At 47.6% G+C, this 23287-nt stretch overlaps 1 protein-coding gene and 1 long non-coding RNA gene across 3 annotated transcripts in view; one reads left to right on the top strand and one right to left on the bottom strand.

Annotated features, from left to right (window-relative positions):
• Nucleotides 1-23287, bottom strand: part of PYROXD2 (pyridine nucleotide-disulphide oxidoreductase domain 2) — a 168003-nt gene that overhangs the window by 7013 nt on the left and 137703 nt on the right. For both annotated transcript variants that reach the window (XM_063962289.1, XM_063962290.1), the window contains one exon: nt 13040-13160. In XM_063962289.1, the coding sequence (XP_063818359.1) occupies nt 13040-13160 (121 nt within the window). The remainder of the gene's footprint in view (nt 1-13039; nt 13161-23287) is intronic.
• LOC135056750 (uncharacterized) overlaps nt 1-23287 on the top strand; it is a 139100-nt gene that overhangs the window by 10399 nt on the left and 105414 nt on the right. The gene's annotated exons all lie outside the window — the stretch shown is intronic.

The raw sequence follows: 23287 nt of genomic DNA, 5'->3' as shown, positions 1-23287 counted from the left end.
CCCGAAAACGGGGGTTTTACCGTATTTTCAAATTTACTAAGACCCTACCGCCGTTTTTTCGCCGTCCAGGGTATCGCCATCTTTGGATGGCAATACCCTATAGAAGCCTATGGGCTTCTTATCACAGACCGCCGCAACCCACCGCCTCCGCTGCAGACACCAACCCCCCTCCCCCCGGCATACCTTCCTCCAGGCTGGCCTGGTACCGGAAGGTAATCTCCTCCTCCCCCTAGCAACGCAGCCGGAGGTCCTTCCATCTGCAGGGGGGAGGAGGCGGCTCCAGGGGCAGCCTGCTGCTGCTTCCCGGCATGCGGGCACTGTGGAGACCCCTGAGAGGTGACGGAGACCCCTCGCAGACCGCCTCACAGGTATCGCGGGGGGCCTCCGTCACCGCACCGCATTGCGATATTGATCGCATATGTTACTACATATGCGACCAACATCGCTGCGATAAGCGTCGAGGGGCGGCGATGTATCTTAATACATCCCGCCCATAGCCTTTCATTTTATGCAACCAGAAAGGCGATAGCCAATAAACATAGGGCTAGATGCATAATCGCTTGGAAAGTGATAAAATGGAGAGTGAAAAAGTACCAACCAATGAGCTCCTAACTAAGGGCCAGATTGAGGGGCAGATTTATTAAGCTTGGTGAAGTGATAAAGTGGAAGGTGATAAAGCACCAGCCAATCCGCTCCTAACTGCCATTTTCAAACACAGCCTGTGCCATGGCAGTTAGGAGCTGATTAACTGGTACTTATTTTATCACTTTCCAAGCGATGATGCATATATGTGAAGATTAGGATAATCGTTGAAAAAAATGAATTGTAATTATTTACGTAATACATAAAAGTCAAATTTGAGTTCACATCCTAAATGAAAATCATATCATCTATATACTAGCCACAGAAAAACAATTTTTTTTCCCCCAAGTAGGTCATTACACATTTAATTTTCTTCCAAGACAACCATATGCAGGTTGGCAAAATTGGGGACTGATCTGGTCCCAGCGGCCATGCCAAGAATTGTGAATGCCATTTATAAATAGACTGTTGATCAAAAATACAAATAGTGTTACCAAAAAAAAAAATATCTCTGAGATCCCACTGTGATAAAATGATTTTTACTGTATTGAGCCCAAATATTGAACGATCTTATTGCATAAAGCCTCATCATCACAACTGAGCCACTCAAAGGTGTCCCTCATCTATAGCAGGTAATTTTGGAAGGTGGTAATACACGGGGTTGACACATACAAAAATAAAGGGTTAAAAAAGACTTTGGAACCTCATCCTGGTGGCAGCCTTACTGAATATACAGTCTAACAAGATTTTACATTTTAAGATGGCTCCTTCAGTAATATAAATATAGGCGCTACCCAGTAAGCGACCATCCTCAGATTTATAAATCCTTAACATTCTGTAAAATAACACACTCCCTCATCTGTAGCTTTAATAATTTATTGATTGGTCATCTGTTAATTTCTTCTAGACTAAATATCAGAATTGAGTCAAATGAGATTTGTACCATTTCCTGGAGCATGGATTAAATTATTAAACTTCTGAAATCTTCCATGGCAGTCTTCTAGAAACTCCACATGAAAGCACTCCTGTGCTGTAGGCAGTGGCGTTACTAGGGGTCCGCAGCCACTACGATCGCTTGGAGGCGCGCAGGGCTGTGGGGCGCCCTAGCCGCCGCCACTGATTCTATTTTGGGATGGAGGGGCACAGAGGGCACAGCAGGCGCCTCACCTGTGTGTCCCTCCTGGGTCTCCGGCAGCAGATTCTGTGTGGGGCTGGAGGGACCTGCCCACATGGGGAACAGAAAGGATATGTGAACACACCTAAAGGCCAGTACTCACCGGCCGATGTGGGAGAGATGTGTGCTGAGCGAACCGCTCAGCACACATCTCTCCCGCCGCTCAGCACAGCACGATGTGTGCTGAGAGTGCAGGGGGGGGGTGAGCTCATTTCACCCAGCGGGTGAAGTGAGCGACCCGCTAGATTGGCCAATCTAGCACCAGCGATAGCGATGCGCGGGGCTGCGCATCTCTATCGCTGTGAGGCGTACACACGGAGAGATCGCTGCTTAAAATCTAAGCAGTCTAGTCAGATTGCTTAGATTTTAAGCAGCGATCGCTCTGTGAGTACCCCCCTTAAGGGCTTCCGAGTGGAGACATTTCAGGAGAGACTGTACAGTCAAGTGAGGTTGCTGCCCTGTGTATACAGCCCAGGTGGGGTTGTGGAAGCCAGGCAGGCTGCCTTTGGAGACAAGTTCAAGTTGGACTTTGGTAGCCAAAGAGCCCAGTAAGCCAGGAGGCCAGTGTCCACATCTGTGGAGCAGAGAGGACCATAAAACTCTATGACTGTGCATATGAAGTTGTGGAATCAAAGCCAGGCCCAGAAGCCAGTAGCAAGACCTGTAAGAAGCAGGCTGGACTTAGCATTTGTGTTGCAGACTAGCTGCCTTCTTAGGGGTGGTCTTCAGTTTGCCGGCTGTCGGGATCCCGGCGCACCAACAGTTTTTCTCCCTCGTGGTAGTCCACAACCCCCATGGAGGGAAAATAAATAGCGCGCCATAATGCCCGCAGCAAGTGGTCGGGCTTCCGGCGCCGGTATGCAGGTCGCCGGGAGCCCGGCCGCCGGCATACCATACCACCACACCCCTTCTTAGATAGGGGTCAAGAAGTGAGCTAGTGCCCTGAGTGAGAGATAGGCTGTTTTTGTTTCCATTTCTATATGCTGACAGTAAAGCTTCATTTATTTATTGAACCTGAAAAGCAGCGTGCTGACCCTGATCTGTGCACCTAAACACTGCACCACTAGACAATCTACCGAGCTAAATAACCCAGACTGAAAAACGTTGTGGAGAATTGGCTTGCAAAAGATCTATGCAGAAATATGTGCATTGTAAGAGCAGCTTAACGGGAATTATGGATGCTTTCTGCACAGCAAAGTGAAGACACGATGAATCACTTGCATAAAGCCCAATGAGTTGTTGAGTTCAAAAAGCCTGTTGTGATGTGTTGTTTAAACAGAAATTGGCCTGCATAAGTAAAATTGCAAAAAGGTGGAACAAAATTTGCCAGAAAACAAGTGTATATAGCGGGTCATTCAGACCTGATCGCATGCTAGCTTTTTTTGCAGCACTGCGATCAGGTCAGAACTGCGCATGCGTATGCACCACAATGTGCAGGCGCATCACACGGGTAGAAAGCGGATTGTTGCTGTGCGATGGGTTTTATAAATAATCCATTCGCATGGCCATTCGCAAGGAGATTGACAGGAACAAGGCATTTGTTAGTGTCAATTGACCATTTTCTAGGAGTGTTTGGAAAAACGCAGGCGTGTCCATGCGTTTGCAAGGTGGATGTCTGATGTCAATTCCGGTCCCGTACAGGCTGAAGTGATCGCAGCGGCTGAGTAAGTTCTGGGCAACTCAGAAACTGCACAAAGGTTTTTTGTACCGCTCGGCTGCACATGCGATTGCACACTTGCACAGCTAAAATACACTCCCCTGTAGGTGACGACTATCTGATCGCAGGACTGCAAAAAACTGCTAGCGAGCGATGAGGTCTTAATTATCCCCATAGTCACAAGTGTTGAAGTGTACACTTTGTCCTTGGAAAGGAATAAAAATAAGTGTTTACACAGTTGTTTAAGCATTTCTGCTAATAAAAGCAAGTGTTAGTGAAACTGATGCAGCAAGGAAAGGGTTAATAAAAAAAAAACAATTTTTCCTGCTGAAAAACAAGTGTTTTGAATCTGCCTCATGAAAGTGGAGTATGTCAGATTCCTTTTGAAAATGCATTAAAGGGACAGTGACTGTGATACACATTGGTAATTGTAGTGCTACTGTACATCAAGTAGAGTGTTTCTCTGTCTTGAGAACATTTTAAAAGCAAAGCATGATACAGTGAAAACAAAAGCTGTTCCTGTGTTTATGTTTTGAGTGTGTGCTGATAGATATGGGAGATAAAAAAAATTGCTTCCAGAATAGGCCTGATGCGTGCAAAGGTTCAAAATGGAGAGTGGGAAATCCAATCTACAGTCTGGGTGTAAATCAAGTTTGTTGCAAGAAGATAATTTTATGTTGTTACTCTTTTCAAAATGCTGTGTTGCAAAGTGATGCTCCAGAGAAAGAGACTTCTAAAAAGACAAAGAAGAGTGTATGGTCAGTGTCATATGATTGATGATGTATACTGTATATTGAGCCTGCTTTAGAATAAAGCTTTAAGAGTAGATAGTTACAAGAACAGCTCATACTTACATAGCTGTGCGGGTGAAGTACACTGATTTCCCTCAGTTATCTTCAGGTAGTGGAAATTGTGAGCGCTCAATTCCGCCTACCTGTAATACATCTAAATTACTGTAACACAGCCGGAGATCAGCATACTTCACAGGCACAGCTACGTAAATCTGAGCTGTGATTGTAATCATCTGCTATAGCTTTACTCTCTAGCAGGCACAATATACTGGGATATTGGGGGAGAGCTGTGAAGGTACACTTCTGGTCATACTGTATGATATAATTTCCTAATCTGCTATAGCAGGCAAGGACAGATTAGAAATATGAGTGGATTAGGGCAGCGTGGAGATGGGATGAGAGACGGAACCCCTTTCAGTTGTGTTGGTTTGTTTATTTATTTATTTGCTTTCTTGTTTTATGTTGTTGCTTTTTTATGTTTGATACTCATTATTTGAACCTGTAAGGATTCTGTTATATTTAAAGATGGCAATGTTATTGCCTTTATTATCTGCTTGGGACATTGTATATTGTTACTGTACTATTGTATTGTACAGTATATATGTCAAGATAGCACTTTTCTTATTTTACGTTCTACTGGTGTTATAATCTATTGTTATAGCACTATTGTGTGGTATGCTATATATTACACTTCAATAAAAAACATACGTAAAAAAAAATATATATATATACTGTATATATATTGGAGACACAGCCCGGCACTCCTCTGAGTAATGATCCACTCCGTTGCTCTCAGCGAAATAGATGCAGAAGGTTGAAGAAAAACTTCGGCACTCTGAGACTTATCAATAGCTGTGTTTGTATTCAAGGAAGCATGAAAGGATAACCAACTGTCAAGGTGTCTGATGTGAAGCACCTTGACAAAGGGGTTGACAGCCCCGAAACTTATGACATATATATATGTCATAAGATTTGTTCATATCCCCCAATTCTAGATTCAGATCGCTGGAGCAGTAAATATTTTATATATACTATACAGCCCCCTGCTTCTATAAACTCTATGTTAAGACTCTAAAATTGGGACATCAACAGCAGGTGGACCCTGACAGATACACCTACTGTATGCGTCTATGAAGAACTAAGAGGTCTATGTAATAAGGGGGAGATGTACTAAGCAGTGACAAGAGTAGAGAAGTGAGCCAGTGGAGAAGTTGCCCATGGCAACCAATCAGCTGCTCTGTATATTTTTATAGTATGCAAATTATAAATGTTATGTCAATGCTGATTGGTTGCCATGGGCAACTTCTCCACTGGCTCACTTCTCCACTTTTATCACTGCTTAGTACATCTCCCCCTAAACCTTGAAGTGGATGGAGATAAAGTACCAGCCAATCAGATCCTAACTGCCATGTTAGATGCTGTGTTTGAAAAATGACTGGAGCTGACTGGTTGGTACAGTACTTTAGCTCTGTCCACTTTATCTCTCTCCAAGGCTTAGGGGATCATTCAGACCTGGCTGCAATAGCGTCCCGCAGCACAGTTTGCCGGAGGTGGGAAACTGCGGTAGTGTCTGCGCAGCGGCTGCATGGCCATATACGTTGCGGTCGCATCTCCGATGGATGCGACCGCAATGTGATTGACAGGCAACGGCATTGTGGTAGCGGGGTTACAGCACTGCGGGACATCACATGGAGTCGCTCCCAAAAAAAAATGTCCGCTGACCGCCCGACAGCGCAGTCAGTCTGCACTGCCAGGTGTCATCCTTAGTTCCGGTGCGTCCGCAATTAAATTGCGGACACATCGGGAGGCGTCCTTGCCTTGTGTTGGGCGGCCCTAAGCATGTGCAGAGAGGAACGCAAATCTGGCTACGAACGCATCAATCTGCATTCATCTCTGAATAACCTCCTTAGTACATAGACCTCTCATTCTAATACACTGTATCAGGATTGTTTTTATTAAGATGTTTTGTTCATTGAATGATTTTAGAATTATTTATATGTGTAATAAATTGCTGTATAATTAGGCTGACCATACTATCCCTTTAAACCTGGACACTCATGAATTACACAGGTTCTGTGGCTGGCTGACTTTAAGCCTGCATTTCATCTGGTTTTAATCAGCCACAGAACCTGTGTAATTCATGAGTGTCTCGGTTTAAAGGGCTAGTATGGTAAGCCTATTATAATTTATAATCCAGAACAGCGCTGTTTTCTCTGTGTGTTTTGTAGCGCACTAATATTTTAAAGCGTAGCCTTTTCCTACGACAGCTGTTTCTGGGGTTGGATTAATAAGAAAGGAATTCTGGGCCCAATTCAGGTTTGGATCGCAGTGTGCGATCCAACCGGAATTATTGAGAAAAAGAAGCAAGCGCATGCGCAGTGCCCATCCTGGGCATGCGCCCGTATATTCTGCGGTGGGGCTGCAGAAAATGCGATCGCCTTTGCCCGTCAATCAGGCAGAGGCGGTCGCGGGTCGGGGGGTCAGGCAATCCTCAGTTTCAGGGGAGGAAATGGAGCGTTGCAGGGGGCGGAGCCGTACGAACTAGGGGTGGGGTGGCATGATCACGGCGGCGGCATGATGTCACGGTGCGATCGGGAAGGCGAGTTTCCTGCGGGTGCAGCTAAGCTGCGCCGGCAGGAAGTTTTCTCTATTTCTGCTAACAAGCAGAAATTGCGATGCTATCACAATTTCTGCTTGTTGAAGGGGGGGAGGCGCCGGTTAGCATGCTGGGCGGCCTTGCCCTGCGATGGGCGGACCCCAGCATGCAATCCAAAGGATAGATAATTCTGCTTATTAGCAGAATTTGCTATCCTTACTGAGTTAGGCCCCATATCATTTACTCAATGCATGCACCACTAGGGTTTGTTCTATACCTTGGTATATACTATACACTTTGTGCTGATGAATGACTGAATAAATGGTGGTGTTTATATTAAAGCAATGCTACATATCAGTGGCGGATCTTACCTATGGGCTGCAGGACTACAGCTGCCCAGTAAAATCTGCCACTGCAGGGAGTGAGCCAGTTGCAGTCTATGACTGCGCTGGCTACACAGTGACTGTCAGTGATGACTTCTATTAGAAATCCTACCTGCCATTCAAGCCCAGTACAGGCAGTCCCATTGGGAGGTGTTTCCTCACTCCGGGACTGCCAGACTGGGCTGCGATCCCCTGGGGGTGATCGGTGCAGATACAGTCCATAGCTGCCGTGGAGTTGTGCATGCTCAGTCAAGCCGCTGCTGTCATCTCCCGTCACCTGGCCAGCGGCAGCCCCCCTCCTGCTCAAATGTAGGAGCCGCCGCTGCTACATACAGTATACAGGTAAAATACGCAGTTATTTCTGCGCACACAATGCAAAGAAATTCACTTTAATCACGTTATATTATCTGTAGTGACCCAGTTAAATGTGCTTTCTTTTTTTGCACCTTAGTCAATAGTCCTACCAACGCATTTCATAGTAATTTATAAGCTTAGATATAACTACAAGTTTACGTACTTTGGACGTGTTCAGTAACAATCTATTGATCTGCTACCTAATTGACTACCAGTAATTTGCTCCCTGACAAACAAACCATTATATAGTAATCTTCTGGCTACAATGGCAAGTCGTACTTCACTTACTGACAGATCACTTTACTACTAATTTATTGACTAAAATGAAAGACAGTATTTCACTTACTGACAGGTTATCACTTGCTTAACTATGTTATATCTCTCCCTTTCCCCTGTACGTTTGTTCTGTCATTTACCTTTTATAGTCTCCCCCCACACTCTCTACACTATATTACATCTGTTCTCCTTGTTCAATGGAGTTTTGTGTTACACAGGTCTCTATACTGTACTTTCTGTTTCCTTCCTATTCATCTCTTTTCTACCACACTGCCCGCTCAGTGTATCCAGGCTCTCACATGTCCTGGCGGGTGGTCTTCAGTGTGCCGACTGTCAGGATCCCGGCGCACAGTATACCGGCGCCGGAATCCCGAAAGCCGACATACCGACACTTTTCCTCCCTCGTGGGGGTCCACGACCCCCCTGGAGGGAGAATAAAATAGCGTGGCGCGCGTAGCGCACCACAGTGCCCGCAGCGTGGCGAGTGCAGCGAGCCCGCAAGGGGCTCATTTGCGCTCACCACGCTGTCGGTATGCCGGCGGTCGGCCTCCCGGCACCGGTATGCTGGTCGCCGGGAGCCCGGCCGCCGGCATACCATACTACACCCGTCCTGGCTGCCATCACTCTTGCCAGCTTTATCTCTTCCACTAGTGTCGGCTGTTCTCTCTGACCTATCTGCCCCATCCTATCCTCTCTTCTCAGCCTGTCAGTTGTGCTCTCTGACCTATCTGCCCCATCCTATCCTCTCTTCTCAGCCTGTCAGCTGTGCTCTCTGACCTATCTGCCCCATCCTATCCTCTCTTCTCAGCCTGTCAGCTGTGCTCTCTGACCTATCTGCCCTATCCTATCCTCTCTCCTCAGCCTGTCAGCTGTCCTCTCTGACCTATCTGCCCCATCCTATCCTCTCTCCTCAGCCTGTCAGCTGTCCTCCCTGACCTATCTGCCCCATCCTATCCTCTCTCCTCAGCCTGTCAGCTGTGCTCTCTGACCTATCTGCCCCATCCTATCCTCTCTTCTCAGCCTGTCAGCTGTCCTCTCTGACCTATCTGCCCCATCCTAGTCTCTCTTCTCAGCCTGTCAGCTGTGCTCTCTGACCTATCTGCCCCATCCTATCCTCTCTTCTCAGCCTGTCAGCTGTGCTCTCTGACCTATCTGCTCCATCCTAGTCTCTCTCCTCAGCCTGTTGGCTGTCCTCTCTGACCTATCTGCCCCATCCTATCCTCTCTCCTCAGCCTGTCAGCTGTCCTCTCTGACCTATCTGCCCCATCCTAATCTCTCTCCTCAGCCTGTTGGCTGTCCTCTCTGACCTATCTGCCCCATCCTAGTCTCTCTCGTCAGCCTGTTGGCTGTCCTCTCTGACCTATCTGCCCCATCCTAGCCTCTCTCCTCAGCCTGTCAGCTCTCCTCTCTGACCTGTTTGCTCCAACCTAGTCTCTCTCGTCAGCCTGTTGGCTATCCTCTCTGACCTATCTGCCCCATCCTGGCCTCTCTCCTCAGCCTGTCAGCTCTCTCGGACCTATCTACCCCATCCTATCCTCTCTCCTCAGCCTGTCGGCTGTCCTTCATGACCTCCTAGCAAGGGAAGCCGACAGCTGTGATAGGCCCAGATAATCTGAGGGGGTGTGGCCAGCCCCCCTTGGGGGGGGGGGGGGGGCGCCAGGTGAACAGCAGGGGGGTGGCGGGGATGGCTACTAGGGGAAGGGGAGTGGCAGGAGCGATTGCTCCCCCTCCCCCCTCCGCACGTCAAGCAGGGAGAGAGAGGACACTGCTGTAGCTGCCTCTCTACCCAGCGCAGCACAAAGCAGCATGTGGGGAGAGAGGCTGCAATGGTGCCCTCTCTCTCCTGGCTCTACGGCGGTGCTGTCTAGATCAGCGAAGGAAGGGGGCAGCGGGACCCGGGTGGTGTTAGACCACTCTGTGCCAACCCCAGTGACCACCCCTAATAACTGGAAATATGTGTGTACAGGCTTAAGTATATAGCAGAGTTTCTATACATATCAGCGGATGCCTTACAACTACAAACTGCATAGTTACTAAACCAGAGGAGTGGTTATACTGAAGATAAAGCAGGTACAGCCGTACTCACTGTTATACACACTGATAGATGGATCAGAGCTTGAGCAGATCGGGGTGTCATATAGCTCACCAGCGGTGAGTGTATGCAGGTACCATGTAAAGGTGCAGGATGCTGGAACAGCGCCTAAAGCAACAGGTAAATCACAGGTCTCACTGAAGCTAAATGGAAGACTACTGTCTCCCACTGTGGCACTCTTAATACAGTTTCAAGTTGACTCCACACCTGCTCAGCAGTAGCCTCGGCGGCCATCTTGGTACAAGGAATGAAGCTGCCCTGGAGGAGCAATATCGAGTCTGTGCAGTAGAGCACTCCACTTTCAACAATTACAGCCACGACCCTGCAAACCAGTGTATCATACTGTATGTTTAGTACTGTACATATTGTTTATTCATTGCTATTAGGATATACTATATTGTACTGATGCCATCTTAGTGTGTGACATAAGTGACTGTAGTGCCATAAAATGATGAAGTACTTAAAGTCTGATGTCTATTCTACATTATTATTATTATTAAGCACAATATTTAATATTGATACTTAATGAATGTGTCCTCTTTGCAGTCTGAGTAAGACCGCCTCCCGCACATCACACATCGCAAGCCATGAGGTTTAAGAGGAGTGCTGGTTTTAGGGAAATCAAATATGTATTTTGTTTTTGTTTTATTAAACTTACCTTCTCCTATGCTGCTCTTTCTAGCATGTCCCTCTTACTCTAGTACAGTGGTTTCCAAACTTTTTTGAATCACAGCGCCCTAGAGTATCAGAATTTTTTTCACGGCACCCCTAGGCCAAAAATTTCTTATTGAGAAATTTAGAAAGAAATATTACATTAAGTAGATCGTGTTTATATGTCATCCTTAGGGTCAGTTGTGTGGTGAAGGACAAGATTTGCTTCTGTTTGTCCACATATTCTATGACTGGCAGCTACTAACACTAGTTTTGCCTACTATACTGACCATAAATAATTTGAATTGGTCTTGACCACCAATCCAAGGCACCCCTGCAAGTGTCCCGAGGCACCCCAGGGAGCCACGGCACACAGTTTGGGAACCACTGCTCTAGACGTTGGTGGGAATCAGGGTTTGGAGTTTGACCAAGTGTTTTTGCATAGGGTATTGGACCCTCTATTGGTTTGAGATCTATGTGTTTCTGAATGCAAGAAGCCAGCACAACTAGTGTTGGACCGGGGCATGAAGGGCCCACCAGTGGAATGCAGTGGTAGGAGCCCATGTTTAGGGGTGTGGCCAGTCACCAGAGGGGGTGTGGCCAGCCACTGCAGAGGTTTAGCTTACCATTAGAGAGTACATGGTCTGGGCCCCTTGATAAAAATATATATAGTAAATACTGCTAGTGCATGCATGATAATGTATCAGATTACTAACAGCGATGCACTGTAGAAAATACACCATAGTCCTGTGCAGTATAAGGTAACATATGTATGATGTATCATTCAACAGCACAGTGTGGAACCTGATTCCTAGAGGAGGAGGAGGAGGAGGAGGAGGAGGAGGAAACTATAGTATACCTGATCACCCGCTGAAACTTTATATTATACCTGATCACCCGCTGAAACTTTATATTATACCTGATCACCGACTAAAACTTTATATTATACCTGATCACCCACTGAAACTATATTATACCTGATCACCCACTGAAACTATATTATACCTGATCACCCACTGAAACTATATTATACCTGATCACCCGCTGAAACTTTATATTATACCTGATCACCCCCGGGTGAAACTTTATATTATACCTGATCACCGGCTAAAACTTTATATTATACCTGATCACCCACTGAAACTATATTATACCTGATCACCCACTGAAACTATATTATACCTGATCACCCACTGAAACTTCAGATACTCTACCACCTACTGGTAAGTGGTAACCCCATACTCCAAGTACTCACCATTATCAGCAAACCAGCGCCATAGGTTCATTGAAATATACTCTCACTCATACGTCCAATTTGTCCTTTGTTAAGGTAATTCTGAAACCACTGAGTTTATCACATTAATTGTAGTATACTTTTACTACGCGGCTGTGCCGTATTAACAACAGGGCAGCAGGGGGCGGACGTCCCGGGACCCTCGCACACCAGCATAGCTAAGTCACCAGTGTGTGGGGTAGTATGGCAGATGTGAACTGGAGGGATCTGTGCGGCATAATGTGAACTGGGGGCAATACAATGTATTTAACACATTTGTGGTTCTGGGAGTATTTGCACATTACACTTTTTTACTAAACATTTTATTGGTAGGTGCCCCCAAACATCTGAGCTCTGGGTCCACCAAAAATCTTAACCCGACCCTGTTACACAGCGATGGTCTCAGGGATGGAAACTAAAATGTAACCATCACTATGTATCAGCAGTCTCCTTTCTCTGCTAAAGTGGCCACAGAGGGCCGGTCAACTCAAGAGTCAAGTGCCAGAAACATGGATATATTTGGTCAGATGTTTCTGTGGCTACCTCGAATGAGACCATGCGGGCTAACTAAGTGTCCAGATCTCTTCCAGGTCCTCTGCACCCGACCGCCCAGGACCCGTACTGCCCAGTATGGATCCTCAACATGCGCAAAGTACCGGACATACTTTGCAACATGGGCAGCAAGAACAATGGGACCTGAATCAGGTCCTAGTTGAATAGACCCGGAGTTATTTTGTACATTGATGTGTGTCTCCTATTCTCCATACATTCTGTGGAATAAGGGTGTCATTCCGAGTTGATCGCTCGCTGCCAATTTTCGCAGCGCAGCGATCAGGTAAAAAAATGGCAAAACTGTGCATGCATATGTGCCGCAATGCGCATGCGCGTCGTACGGGCACAAAGAGCATCGCTGCTGTGCACTGGATCTAGCGAAGATTCCATTCACACAGCCAAACGCAAGGAGATTGACAGGAAGAGGCCGTTTATGGGTGTCAACTGACCGTTTTCTGGGAGTGTCTGGGAAAACGCAGATGGGCATCTGATGTCAATTCCGGGACCTTCGTCGCTGCAATCATCGCACAGAATAAGCAACTACAGGGCTGGTCTTATTTTGCACGGCTGCTAAAAGCAGCTAGCGAGCGATAAACTCGGAATGTGGGCCATAGTGTAGTGCTTAATAAATACATTGTTATCTTAAGTAATATAGTACCTGGATGTGCTCCGCTGCCGCACAAGTAAAGACCACTTATGGGTGTCCTATAATTGGAGAATTTTGGTATCGGGCGTGCAAAATATAACTGATCCAGAGACATACTGCCATGGAAGATGTTCTGTGAACAGAAGAACAGAGAGAAGATGTAAAAAGAGAAATTCTTAGGTATTCTACATAACACTCATATACATGGGAAAATGTGCATTAAATACATCAGACTTTCAAGATTATTCCTAACTAAGGGGTCTATTTACTAAGCCTCTGGTGGAGATAAAGTATCAGCCAATCAGCTTGTAATTGCCATGTCACAGGCTGGGTTTGAAAAATGACAGTTAGGAGCTGATTGGCTGGTACTTTATCTCCGTCCACTTTATCTCCACCTGAGGCTTAGTAAATAGACCCCTTAGTTTTATTGTGTTTAGACTATAATTATAATGTTACCATGATATACGCATAAACTAAGGTAACAAGTGTTATATCTTCTATCGGTAATGAATAGCGCTGGAAGTCGGCGAACCTCATAGTCATGGAAAGGCAGTCAGCCACCAGGATGTCCTCAGAGCATTGAATTAAGTTACTGTATCTGATCGCCAAAATGTTTTCTATCCCTCAATTGTCAAATAATAAGAAAAAACTACATTTCTGCTGCGGGGTACACTGGGCTCCACAAGGATTAACATGGGGGTGTAGAGTAGGAACTTGATCCGAGGCACCAACAGGCTCAAAGCTTTGACCTTCTTCCCAAGATGCACAGCGCCGCCTCCTCTATAACCCCGCCTCCATGCACAGGAGCTCAGTTTGTAAGTTGGTGCCATGCAGTAAGCAGGCAATCAACAGGGAGGCTGCTCCTGCAGCCCATATTTTATAGCTTATTTCAGAAGAAAAGAAGAACTTTTGAAGACTTCAAGGGCTGCAGCTTCTATGTATGTCAAATAGACATCGTTTGCTGCAGCTCCATCACTCCCCCAGCGGCGCTGTATAGTCCCGCGCCCTGGTTGCCGGGTAACTACAGCGGAGGCTCCGGTGTCCTTCTGTTAGTCACACACACTCGCCGCTGACCTCCGGGATCGCGTGGCCGCAGGTACAAGGGGAGGTAAGGGGTCTCTTTGGCCCGCTTTTATCGTGATCCGGCACGGCCGTGGGAGGCGGGCCGCGCGCACTGGCGTGGACACTGTAAAGGGCAGCTGCTAGTCACCGGGACACAGGGCACAGGTACGGGTTTTTCTCTTCATAAAACCCCGTTTTATACAGCCCGCAGTGCCCGGTGGGGAAGCGAGCAGGGGAATAAGGCCTCCATCACACGGAGCTGCGCTGTTCCTGGGACTGCTGGGGCAAATCCTTCTCTGTAAAGCCTCCTGCTCGCCAGTGCTGTGCTTCTTACAGGACACTTAAGTATTCTACCTGTCAAGGGACAGTGTTAGTTAAGAAAGAGTGCATACATTCAGGGTTGTGTGGTACAAACACCCTGTGATATACATCCAGTATCTACTGTGTTTAGTTATATCTACTGTGTACATATATAGCTATACTGAGTATTACTTTGTATTGCTAGTCCAGTGCAGTTTTATGGTGTATAATTTCTGCATGGTACGCTTGTGACTATATATGTGTGTGTGCATGTAGCTGCTGTGTGGCTGCCATATCGGGTATTTCACTCAGCGTGATACTCCTATATTCTGTAACCTGAGGGGCTAAGTGTGTCAGGTTTTCTAAATAATATAGTTATTTCACAAGATATACTTGCTGTGTATTTTTCTTTGTGATTTATAGTCACCATATATCTCTTGGATTCCCGGTTTGTGCTGACAGGAAAGTCACACTACACTGGGAGTTCTTCCTAGGTATATCGCTGCTAAGAATTGTACCAGGTTGCCCAATATTGTGCTTCTTGTTATGTCAGCTACACGAGGCAACGGAGCTGGGGCTTCTCCAACATTGCGTGGTGGTGATGCTGCAGACATTGTGGAGGAAAATTTAGCAGCAGAGCGTTCAGGTTCAGGGGGTTCCTTACCCACCAGTGGGTCTGTAGCACCGGGGGCAACAAATGACCCACCTAGGGCTACCTTTTCCACACTGTTAATCACGCCTGTAACTAAACTGGCGCCCCCTGTTGGACCACCTGTGCCAATGCAGCAGTTTATGGTCCCTGCTATTAATCCGCCATGGGCAGATCAAATCTCCACTCAGTTACAGCAATTGAACCGGTCACTGACTAAATCTAAATCTCACTCTTGCCCACCTAAGACTAAGACGTCTTCTAAACGGGCCATTACCTCCTCACAATCCACTGCTATCCCGGACACATCCTCTGAGGAGGATGGTGCATATACCGACCCCACAGACACTGACTCAGATGCTTCTGATGGGGAAGGGAAGTCAATGGTGGATGTCCCTGATTTGATTGAGGCTATCAGGCTCATTCTTCAGGTCTCTGATGAACCTGAGACTGCGGCTGTCTCTAAAAACCCGGACAGATTTAAACGTAAGAAGGTGGTTAAACAAGTTTTACCTCATTCTCAACACCTGGCTGACATACTTCAGGCATCCTGGGAAAATCCGGGGATGAAATTCACATCGCATAAGAGACTGTTGGCTCGTTATCCTCTCTCTGCGGAGCTATGTAAAAATTGGGAAACTCCTCCGCCTGTAGATTCTCATGTGGCACACATGGTAGTTTCCTCTGCTCTGCCAGTAACTACCGTCACCTCTCTGAAGGAACCGACGGATAGATGTGTGGAGGGTTGTTTGAAAGCAATTTACACCCTAACGGGGGCTTTGCATAGGCCAACCATTGCAGCAACATGGGCTGCAGAAGCTGTTGAGGCGTGGGCTCAGGAGCTAGAATAGGAGCTGCCTTCCAACGCATCTAAGCATGCTCGACAATGTCTCTCGTATATTGCCACGGCTTCTCTGTACCTTAAGGAGGCAGCCTCCGATGCCGGGGTGCTGGCAGCCAAGGCTGCTACTATGTCCGTCTTGGCCAGACGTATCCTTTGGTTGAGATCCTGGTCGGTGGGTATGGATTCCAAGAAAACCCTGGAGGTGCTTCCTTTCAAGGGAGACATTCTCTTTGGAGAAGACCTCAATAAGATTGTGGCTGATCTGGCTACTGCTAAAACAGCTTACCTACCTAGTACGGCTCCTTGCACGCAGAAGGCTAAAAGTACTTTCCCTCGGTCCCTTTCATCCTCCAGGTAAAGCAAAAGGTCAGGCGTACCCAAAGCAAGCTCGTGCTTCCAGACCTGCCAAGCCCAGACCGAAGTGGACCTGGGCTGCCCATCAGCCTGCTTCCAAAACTGACAAGCCTGCCGCATGACGGGGCTGGCCTCCCTCTTGGGGATCCCAGGGTGGGGGGCCAACTTCTAGGTTTTGCCCAGGAATGGTTGAAGACCACTTCCGATGCCTGGGTAAGGGAAGTCGTCACTCAAGGCTACGCCGTACCCTTCCAAGAATCGTCCCCCTCACCGATTTTGCCTGACAGATGTTCCTCTGAACCCGACAAAGGCAAACACTCTGCATTCAGTGGTACATTCCCTCCTGACCACAGGAGAGGAGTGGTAGTACAGGTGCCTCTGGCTCAGAGAGGCAAGGGGTACTATTCACTGCTGTTTCTAGTCCCGAAACCGAACAGCTCATTCTCAATCTTAAGTCCTTGAACAAGTATGTGTGGGTCTCCAAGTTTTGTATGGAAACTCTGCGCTCTATTATTCTGGCCTTGGAGCCTGGGGACTATATGGTCTCCCTGGACATACGGGATGCCTACCTGCATATTCCTATTGCAGTGTCTCAACAGCAGTACCTGAGGTTTGCGGTGGGCAACCTTCGTTACCAATTTCGGGCGTTACCCTTTGGTTTGACTCCCCAAGTTTTCACCAAAGTAATGGTTGTCTTGACGGCTACACTCCGCCGTCAAGGGGTCAGGTTCCTACCGTACTTGGACGATTTGTTGGATCCTGGCAAATTCCCCAGAACTTCTCCTGTGTCATCTAGATCTGACGGTCCAGTTCATGAAAGCCCACGGGTGGCTAATCAACTGGAAGAAATCCTCCCTGGTTCCTGCTCGGAGCATGGTACACCTGGGAGCGTTATTGGAAACTCACAACCAACGGTTGTTCTTGTCTCAGGAGAAAGTCCTGAAGCTTCAGGACAGGATTCGATGGTTCCGATCTCGTCCGCAAGTGTCGATACATTCGGCAATGCAAGTGCTATGTCTCATGGTGTCGGCTTTCGACATAGTGGAGTACGCTCAATTCCATTCTCGCCCTCTGCAGAAGTTAATTCTGACCAAATGGGACGACCTGCCTCACCGTATCAGATCTCACATGATTTCCTTGTCTCCAGAGGTCCGCCTGTCACTGAGCTGGTGGCTTCAGGACCAACGATTGAGCAGGGGCCGTCCCTTCTGGATATCCAACTGGGTCCTGCTGACGACGAATGCCAGTCTGAGAGGTTGGGGCGTGGTGTTGGAACAACACTCTCTTCGAGGTCGGTGGACCAAGGAGGAGTCTCTACTCCCGATATATATTCTGGAACTGCAGGCAGTGTTCAATGCGTTGACAATGGCCCAGCATCTAATACAGAACAGACCTGTTCAAGTACAATCAGACAACGCCACCACGGTGGCATACATCAATCATCAGGGCGGCACTCGAAGCCACATGGCAATGAGGGAAGTATCTCGGATTCTTCAGTGGGCAGAACACCATCTGCCGGCCATATACGCAGTGTTCATTCCAGGGGTCCTAAACTGGGAAGCGTACTTTCTCAGTCCTCAGGACGTACACGCCGGAGAATGGAGCCTCCATCCAGAGGTGTTTCAACTTCTCGTGGACAAGTGGGGCCTTCCAGATGTGGACCTGATGGCATCTCGACACAATCACAAGGTTCCGGTCTTCGGAGCTAGGACAATAGATCCTCAAGCAGCGTTCGTGGATGCTCTGTCAATCCCATGGAACTTTCGGCTGCCGTATGTGTTCCCTCCGTTGTCACTCCTGCCCAGAGTAATAAGGAAGTTCAAGCAAGAAGGAGGAAACCTACTTCTGGTCGCTCCAGCGTGGCCCAGGCGGCACTGGTTCTCCGATCTAAAGGGCCCCTCGTTGGATCGTCCCCTTCTACTTCCACAATGACCAGATCGCCTTGTTCAGGGCCCTTGTGTTTACCAGGACCAGGCGGTCGTTCAAACTATGTTGAAGGCCCGTAAGCCGGCTTCTGCTCGGATTTACCATAGGGTCTGGAATGCTTACTTTACTTGGTGTGCATCTCACAATCATGACGTTTTCAAGTTTAGCACGGCCAAACTGTTGGCCTTCCTACAACAGGGCCTGGACTTAGGCCTTCGTCTGGCCTCCCTCAAGGTTCACATTTCTGCCTTGTCGGTTTGGTTTCAGAGAAAGATTGCTGCCCTGCCTGATGTTCATACATTCACCCAGGGCATGTTGCGGATTCAGCCTCCTTATGTACCACTGCTGACCTTAAGCGGCTTTCCCTTAAGGTGCTGTTTTTGCTGGCTGTTGCTTCAGCTAGAAGGGTCTCGGACTTGGGTGCCTTATCCTGTAAGTCCCCCCATTTGATTTTTCACTGTGACCGGGCTGATCGGGTTCTTAGAACGCGTCCGGGTTATTTACTCAAGGTGGTGTCTTCTTTCCACCTTAACCAGGAGATTGTGGTTCCGGCCTTTAATTCTTCTGAGTTGTCTTCCAAAGAACGATCTTTGGATGTGGTACGGGCTCTCCGTATCTATGTGAAGAGAACATCCTCCATTAGGAAATCTGATTCTCTTTTTGTACTGTTTGGTTTTCACAAATGTGGCTGGCCTGCTTCCAAGCAGAACCTGGCCAGATGGATTAGAATGGTGATTGCACATGCTTATGTACATGCTGGTCGTCCAGCTCCTGCTACCATTAAAGCCCATTCTACTCGGTCGGTTGGACCTTCTTGGGCGGCACACATTGGTGTGACCTTTGAACAAATGTGCAAGGCGGCTACGTGGTCCTCAGTGAACACATTCATAAGGTTCTATGCCTTCGATACTTCCGCCTTCCAGTATGCTTCCTTTGGATGCCGGGTTCTTGTGCCCGCTACAGTGCGTCCCCTCCCATAAGGAACTGCTTTAGGACATCCCCGATGTTAATCCTTGTGGAGCCCAGTGTACCCCGCAGCAGAAAACGAGATTTATGGTAAGAACTTACCATTGTTAAATCTCTTTCTGTGAGGTACACTGAGCTCCACAAGGCACCCACCCTGATGCACTTAGTGTTATGATTCCCGTACTCCAGACCAGAGGAGATCTTATGGCAGAGGTCTGAGTACTGGGAAGATATGCTGGTTGTGGGAGCAGGAGAGCCTAGTAACCCCTGGCGCCCTAACTCCGTTGTCTCGCCCGTGTTATCAGAAATCCCCTGCGAGACTATGGTTGCTTGAGCCCATGGCAGCCGCGTTCGAAGGGCGGATTATGTCTGCCCAACCCCGATGCCCCCGCAGGTCTTAATGGGAGACAAAGGGAAATCCGAGACAGGGTGATAACAAGGGGCCCTCTGACTAAGCAACCAGGCCAGGGGTTACAAGCTAACTAACTTAAACCAAAGGTATGTGCGGACTAGCCGCCAGGGAAAAGGACAACCAAGGATCCACTGATCCGTTACTCCTATCCAGCACCGCTGGATACCAGAGTGGATCTGTGGGAGCGGAATCCTCCGCAAAAGCTCCAGAACACCAATAAACTAAATAATAAACAGTAAGCGGACAAGCCGCAACACACGGCTGCGCCGCGACTCACGAACACCACAGGATGTTAAAGGTGCTCGGTCAGACTCCAGGAAAAGATGACAAACTTCCGAGTACAGGATCACTGAGGACAGGAACAACCGGATTGAGCAGGACTGGAAACTCTCTGTAGCTGACACAGGCAAACAGGAAGCTATCACCGGCGTCTGTAAGAAGTCCTGAGAGTGCCTTTATTCAGGAACCCTCCAATCAGGACCCAGACAAGGTAATCTCAGGTAATGCCGTGCAGCTTGCATGCTGCACGGCCAGCACACCACAATGTAATTAGAACAGACCCAGCAACGGGGAACGCGGCCGAACGTGGAGTCCCCGTTGCTAAGGTCAGAGCGGCTCCGTGCGCCCGGCGTCTAGCGTTGCCAGGGAGCCGGCGGCTGTACGCGCACGGCGTCCCTGGTTGCTAGGCGCCGGGCCGCACCGACGAGCGGACCCCGGCGCCTAACAGTACCCCCCCCTTGAGGAGGGGTCAAGGAACCCCTAAAACCAGGTTTCTGAGGAAATTCTCGAAAAAATGCCCTTTTGAGCCTCGGGGCATGAAGATCCTCATCCAGGACCCAAGACCTTTCCTCTGGCCCATAACCTCTCCAATGTACCAAAAAATAAAGCCGACCCCGGGACAACTTGGAATCGAGAACCTTCTCCACCAAGAACTCCTGCTGACCCTGTACATTTATTGGTGATCTCCCCTGAGATATTTTACGAGGAAATCTACTAGACGAAACATATGGTTTCAGCAATGAGCAATGGAAGGTATTTCCGATCCGTAAAGTTTTTGGTAAACGTAACCGGAAAGCAACTGGATTGACTTTTTTGATAATGTGAAATGGTCCAATAAATCTAGGACCCAATCTGGCTGAGGTTTGTCGAAGTTTAATGTTGCGAGTCGACAACCACACCCTGTCTCCTACTTTAAAAGTGCACGGCCGCCGAAGCCTGTCAGAAAATTTCTTTTCCCGGAATGCTGCTTTTCTGAGAGCCAGGTGCACTTTTCTCCAAATAAGTTTAAGATGAGAGGTCAGGGCCAGAGAGGAGACAGAGGAATGTTGAAAAAATGAATTAGCTCTGGGGTGAAAACCAAAAACTGCAAAAAATGGAGACACATTGGTGGAGGAATGACAGGCATTATTATAAGCAAACTCCGCCAATGGAAGAAACTCAGACCAGTCATTTTGGAGTTTGGCCGAGTACAAACGCAAATATTGTTTTAGAGATTGGTTAACTCGCTCAGTCTGCCCATTGGATTGGGGATGATAGCCGGACGTTAAAGATAATTTCATCTTTAACGAAGCACAAAAAGACTTCCAAAATTGTGCAATGAATTGTGGACCCCGATCAGAAACAATATCAGTGGGTAAGCCATGGAGTCTGAAAACATGGCGGAGGAACAAGATTGCCAATCCCTGGGCAGATGGCAATCGGGGAAGAGCAATGAAATGGGCCATTTTGCTAAAACGGTCCACTACCACCCATATGACTCGGCATCCGGCTGACAGAGGAAGGTCCACCACAAAATCCATGGAGATATGCGACCATGGCCTAAGAGGAACATTCAAGGGCATAAGTTGACCTATAGGCAAAGAACGGGGAACTTTATGCTGTGCACAGACCTGACACGAAAAAACAAACTCTTTAATGTCTTTGGAAAGACCAGGCCACCATACTGAGCGGGAGTAATTCCAAAGTCTTAGCGATTCCCGGCAACTTTGCTATCATGAAACTCCGTCAAAACAGTTGCTCTCAAAAACTCAGGGACAAAAAGGCGACCAGCAGTAGTATTTCCAGGAGCTTGATGTTGAAGCAGCTTTAACTGGGTAAATACATCCTGTGTGAGGCCTGCCCGAATCACTGAAGACGGAAGTATGGGAGTAACAGGACTGTTGTCTTGAACTGGAAGAAAACTACGTGACAGGGCATCTGCCTTAGTATTCTTGGAACCTGGCCTAAAGGTGATAATGAATTTGAAACGAGTAAAAAATAAAGCCCAACGAGCCTGCCGGGCATTCGGTCGTTTAGCTGATTCAATATATTGAAGATTTTTGTGATCAGTCAAAACTGAAATGGTATGAGTCGCTCCTTCCAGCCAATGCCTCCACTCCTCGAAAGCCCATTTAATAGCCAGCAATTCCCGGTTACCAACATCGTAGTTGGATTCTGCAGATGAGAATTTCCTGGACATAAAGGCACAAGGATGTAATTCAAGGGAATCCGGATCCTTCTGAGAAAGGATAGCCCCTACTCCAACCTCCGAGGCATCAACCTCAACAATGAAAGGCAATTCTGGGTTGGGATGTCTAAGGACAGGGGCTGAGACAAAGGCTTGTTTTAAGGCCTGAAAAGATAACTCAGCTTCACGTGACCAATTGGTAGGATCTGCTCCCTTCTTAGTCAGTGCCACAATGGGAGCAACTAGGTCAGAGAAAGAGTGAATAAATCTTCTGTAGTAGTTCGCAAACCCTAAAAAGCGCTGAATTGCTTTTAAGTTGGTGGGTTGCGCCCAACTAAGGATGGCTTGGAGCTTCTTTGGTTCCATACGGAATCCCCGAGGGGAAATAATGTACCCTAAAAAGGATACCTCCGTGACATGAAATTCACACTTCTCCAGCTTGGCATATAGGTGATTTTCACGTAATTTCTTTAGAACCTGACGCACCTGGGTAACATGTTGTTCTACAGAGTCAGAATATATCAAAATATCGTCTAAGTAGACTACAACGAATCTTCCAAGAAATTCACGGAGCACATCGTTAATGAGATCCTGGAAAACTGCCGGAGCGTTAGACAGGCCGAATGGCATAACCAGATACTCATAGTGGCCTGACTGAGTACTGAATGCCGTTTTCCACTCATCCCCTGACTTGATTCTGATGAGGTTATATGCTCCTCTCAGGTCAATCTTAGAAAAAATCACAGCCGAACGTAGCTGATCAAAGAGGACAGAGATCAGCGGCAGAGGGTAAGTATTCTTTACCGAGATTTTATTCAAAGCTCTAAAGTCAATGCAGGGTCTGAGTGAACCATCCTTCTTCTCTACGAAGAAGAAACCTGCACTTAAAGGGGATTTAGATGGCCTGATAAATCCTTTCCCAAGGCTTTCTTTCACATACTCATTCATGGCCACAGTTTCAGGACCAGACAATGCATATAACCTTCCTTTAGGCAACGTGGCACCAGGAATTAGCTCAATGGCACAATCATAAGGCCTATGGGGAGGCAGAATATCCGCATTGCCCTTGGAAAATACATCAACAAAATCCTGGTATTCCCCAGGAATGGGTGCGGGAACGGCGGCAGCTACTCGGATAGGAAGCGTAATACATTCTTTATTACAGATGGTACCCCATTGTAAGATCTCCCCCGACTGCCAATCAATGATGGGATTATGAAAGGCCAGCCAAGGGTGACCCAGAACCACAGGAACTGCTGGACAATGGGTAAGGAAAAACTCAATCTTTTCAGAATGCAGAG

Source organism: Pseudophryne corroboree, chromosome 3, assembly GCF_028390025.1.
Source record: "Pseudophryne corroboree isolate aPseCor3 chromosome 3, aPseCor3.hap2, whole genome shotgun sequence".
Classification (NCBI taxonomy): domain Eukaryota; kingdom Metazoa; phylum Chordata; class Amphibia; order Anura; family Myobatrachidae; genus Pseudophryne; species Pseudophryne corroboree.
This window is presented reverse-complemented; position numbering and strand designations above follow the sequence as displayed.